Source organism: Eurytemora carolleeae, unplaced genomic scaffold, assembly GCF_000591075.1.
Source record: "Eurytemora carolleeae unplaced genomic scaffold, Eaff_2.0 scaffold314, whole genome shotgun sequence".
Lineage (NCBI taxonomy): Eukaryota > Metazoa > Arthropoda > Copepoda > Calanoida > Temoridae > Eurytemora > Eurytemora carolleeae.
In genome coordinates this window covers 101,182-105,822 of record NW_019396253.1, presented here as the reverse complement: position 1 = coordinate 105,822, position 4,641 = coordinate 101,182, and the positions used below count along the sequence as shown (strand labels likewise).

The following is a 4,641-nucleotide window of genomic DNA, read 5'->3' as shown; positions in this document are numbered from 1 at the left end:
AAAGTATGTTTATATTCGATAAAAGAATACACTATGAACCGACAAAAATCTATTAAAAATCTATAATTTATGGTTATTACTACTATTGTGACAATATAAGAAATACACTACCCATACACTTTAAAGCTATTAATTATTATGTAAGAGCGTAGAAATAAACATTAAACAGTGAATCTACTCTACATCATCCAGACCCATAGCTTGAGGAAAATCCATCAATTTCGAGTTTATTGCAGGAATTTAATTTTATTAACATACCAAACTTGGATTGTTTCGTATTATCAGGAAGAGATTAAACTACATTCTCAAGGGAAGAGATTGGAACAGACTTTAATAATATTTCTTAACACTTAGTACGGTTTCCAGCGTGGATTAATTTCGGAGAAGGCCTAAACGTTTCAATATCTCTGCGATAGATTCATGATGAAATGCTTATGAACCTCTGTGAAGAATTAAAATTTTAATAAGAATTCTACACTACAGTCTACAGTGCTGTTCTTAATTAACCAGAATAATTTATTAATTGCTTGAATACTAACTGCTAACTGTTTTAGGTTCAAAGACCACTTTTGAGTCCTCAATCAACTAATCAATTATTTCGGTATAAATCTAGATCTGGCAGAGATGATGCTTAAACGGAAATCCGAATTTTTAAAAAGGAATACAAAATCTGATCTATGATAAAAGTCGGAAAATGATTCCTTAGTCCAAAACTGAATCCTAATATCTCCGAAAGTTTGTTCTGTTTTTTGACGACAGAAAATGTGGAAATTTCCTCTAACAACATTTTTTCAAAAAAGAATACTTTAATAAATACAATAAATATGATTTACAAATCAAGGAACTGTTTAAGTTAAACAATACATCAATATTTTTTACATAAAAACTTTTTTTGAGAACTTCATTAGTTTTTCTGCTTAATATTAAAACAAATAAAAAAAGGCAAGAAATACTTTTTTTGCCACAACTTCCCGTTTACCAATACATTAATAATACCCTTTAATAGTTATCAAAAGGTGAACAATAATGAGCCTTCAGAAAAACATTACATTTATACAATATTACAAAAAGAAAAATAATTTTTTTTTCAACAGATATACAAGCTTCAATATAGAGTACAGTTTAGAACTAAATAAATTAACAAAAACTAAGCTGTACTCTCAACTTAAAAATTTAAAATTAAATTTAAATACAAGAAAAGCAAAACAAAATTAGGCCGAACTAATAAACAAAGAGTTGTAATACAATAACAGAACAACCTCCATCCTTCACCTCAAATTAGACTAATGGGTGGGGGATCATTTTTACGGTTTAACAGATCTCCTCGGTTTCTGTCGTCTTTACTTTGCGTAGAAAATATTCATAATTATTCATATTAAATTTTGGCATTCTACCTTCTAGAACACTAAAATTTATATTTAATACACGGAAGACGACAAAGACTAAGTCTGCGATATTGTTCTGTTTCCTCGTACCTACCTTTTAAATAAATATCTGAACTATTACTTTAAATGAAAAAATTATTTTATTCGGTCTCTAGGGACAAAAATGGGTTTCAAATAAACAATGGATTTAAGTTAAGACTTCTAAGTCGTCTTTGTTCCACAAGTCATTTTTTCGTGAGCACAATAAATTTCGGTAGAATCACAGTTAAAACATTAAACAAGAAAAACTACTTTTCAATGTTATTTTCATATTGTGGTCTACCATTTCTAATTAACGGAGATATTAAAAAAATCATCCAAATTCCAATACATTTAAAACAACAAAATTGTTAAAATGTTTAATATCTCCGTCTATTATAAATATACAATTTTTAAAAGCTCACGAGACACAATTTTATTTAATTATCAAAGTAGTCTCTATAATTTCCTAGTTTAATGGGACACCCAATACCTTTAGAAAGGAAAAAAGTGAAGAGTACAATCATCTTTTTACAATTTATCGTGTGTACTGTATAGTACACGCCTGATCTTGATTATACATATTTTGCATTTTCTTCTTTTTCTTCGTACTTCCAACATTTTATTCGAGCTCTTAACATTTTACAGAATGTGAACTGATCAACGTCTAACATGATTTATTCAGCAATTTGCTTTCGTTTTAACTTTATCTTTGACTGTGTCTGTTTACACTATATTATGAATGCCCAACTTCTCCTTCTATCCCGTAAATTTTGATTTTTTACCTAAAACAAAACACAGAAATTAGAGCTAAAAGAACAATTTTAGATAACGTATTTTCCTAACTGTCTCTCGTTTGTAAAAGATTAAATTGAAGTGACCCATCATTTATAGAGTGTTCTAGAGAATCTGAATGGCGGTACTTAATTATCCAAAAATTCTTAATCTCACAAACGATAGTGGAGAAAACTTAATTTTTCTCCTTTAAAATAAGCAATCTGCAAATTGATGGTTTTGACAAACACAATATTGCCGATCTTTGTTCTAATCCAGATATTGAAACAACGAAGGTTAAAAGGTTGCTGATGTGATTTTTGTAATTCAAGAAAATTACAAGGACAATACCATAACTTAGAAACATCTCTAAGATCGTCTATTTTTGCTTTTAAAGGCCCATCGTAAACTCTTGGTATTTTTAAGTCACATTATTAATTGAGAAATATTTAATTTTCACAGATGGGCAATTTACAAATTATTAAAGCTAAAGCTCATTTTTTTTAATGAATTGAGGTAAAAATTTAAATGCTTACATATCACAGTATTACATGTCAGTTGATCACTAACATAGGATACTTGAATACTCTGCTATAACAGGTCACCCTCCTGAAATATATATAATTTCAATACAAGAAAATTAAATATCGAAAAAAAACACAGTAAAGCTAGTCGGTGGGGGGGGGGGGGGCAACTCCTAGCTTCTCCTGACTTCTCCACCCCCCCCCCATCTCCCCATCTCCCCACATAGATAGTGAAAACGGAATATTTACAAGCCAAATACTGATCAAGTGGAAAAATGACAAGATTATTGAAATTCTCAAAAAGATTCAACATTCACATTTTCATTCTAAAAAATTTGTTCGTCTTTTTTCAATCAATAATACCTTGATAAGTGGGACGTTATAATCGTCCTCACTATCCGTAGTAACACTATCGTCCGAGAGTTTTATCACTTCATCACGTCCAGTCCGTTTCCTTCCTCGTTCATCGTCCTAAACCAAACATAGCTGAAAACTTCAGAATTGTGGATATAGAGATCAATGCTTAATCTACTCTTTATTTTACTCTTAAGATTAATTTATTCTTACATAAATACCCAGGGAAGTATCTAAAACTTTTGTGTGGAATATTGTTTATCTTTCAAACGCTTGATTTCGATATCCAATGTTAATTTATTTTAAATTGGACGACAAATGATTGATCTGAGGAATTTTGTTATTCTATCAAGGTTATGACCACCACAGGATATCGAAGAGAAATTCCATTAATCGTTAGGTCTGCATAATATGATGATCAATGCGATCTTTCGACTTCTGCATCCTTAATATACTGTATTCGAATCCACGTCCCTGAATAAGAGCCGGATCCTTATTTTAGCATTTCTACCTTAAATATTTCTCCTTCTTCTCCAACCTTGTCCATCTAAATACCTTAGGCCTCCGGTTCTTCTTGTCCTCGTCTATAGAGAAGATGTTGGAGGATGTATCAGGTATAAAGGCTGCTACGAGGATCGCGAGGATGACTAGAAACGCTCCGAATACAAAGGGAGGTCCGGGCATCAAAGCAGAAATCATCTAAATGTTGTTATGATTTTCAAATATTTAAAATGATGATGATGAAGATCAAAGTAAGTCGCTAAAACTCAAAAGACATAAGTCAAACGCAGAGTCAAAGTGGCTGTCAGAGTCGATAGAAATACAAAAACCAAGTCAAAGTAAAAATAGAGTCATAACATTTCAACGTAAAATAGATTTGACAATTTATCAATACACAACAAAAACAAAAAAAGTCAACTTTCCCGTGTGTTACTTACGTCAAAGGTATGATGCTCAGAAGTCTCATTTACTGATGTTGCTGTTTCATGTCCCTTAACAATGGTTCAGATTAAATCTCATTTATTACTTGTTTTCATGCATAATTTTACAAGGGAATAATGATGGAAATGAGACGTACTAACACAAACGGTATTTTACTGAAAAATTTAAAGAAACATTTTACATCTAAGTCTATCTTCATTATAAAAATAAAATAACCCGTCTTCAGACATAATTTAATAATTAACTTGCCGGTGGAAAAAAATCTATTTTTTAGCCTATAACACTCCCCGGCCAACCATGAGTGTCCACAAAAAATTTCAGCAAAATCGGTCCAGCCGTTTGGCCGCGGCTATATGCAACATTATATATATACGAATGTCTTCTTGTTTTATTCAGGGTGGCCAAAACTTTTTTGAACCCATCCGTACAAAAATCCGTACATTTTCAGAAGAAATCCGTACAATCCGTACAATTTTCGAAAAACAATCCGTACAATCCGTACAATTTTTTTTTTTAAAAATCCGTACAATCCGTACATTTTTTTAAACCAATCCGTACATTTTTTTAAAGATCCGTACATTTTTTTTAAAAATCTGTACAATCAGCACAATTTTCGAAAAAAATCCCATTTTTGAAAAAAAAAC

General features: G+C 31.0%; 1 protein-coding gene across 3 annotated transcripts in view; it reads right to left on the bottom strand.

Moving 5' to 3' along the window:
- Positions 1 to 498: 498 nt before the first annotated feature.
- Positions 499 to 4,641, bottom strand: part of LOC111699420 (hippocampus abundant transcript 1 protein) — a 12,606-nt gene continuing 8,463 nt past the window's right edge. The window contains exons 15-20 of one of the 3 annotated variants that reach the window (XR_002764748.1): positions 3,994 to 4,047; positions 3,611 to 3,754; positions 3,065 to 3,172; positions 2,714 to 2,786; positions 1,812 to 2,188; positions 499 to 1,712 (exon numbers count right to left, since the gene is read on the bottom strand). Coding sequence is in view for 1 of the 3 variants with exons in the window: in XM_023470095.1 (XP_023325863.1) it covers positions 2,769 to 2,786; positions 3,065 to 3,172; positions 3,611 to 3,754; positions 3,994 to 4,047 (324 nt within the window). In the remaining 2 variants the exon portion in view is untranslated. Of the gene's footprint in view, positions 1,713 to 1,811; positions 2,189 to 2,709; positions 2,787 to 3,064; positions 3,173 to 3,566; positions 3,755 to 3,993; positions 4,048 to 4,641 lie in introns of those variants that run through there. The other 2 variants (XR_002764749.1, XM_023470095.1) reach the window with 2 other exon arrangements.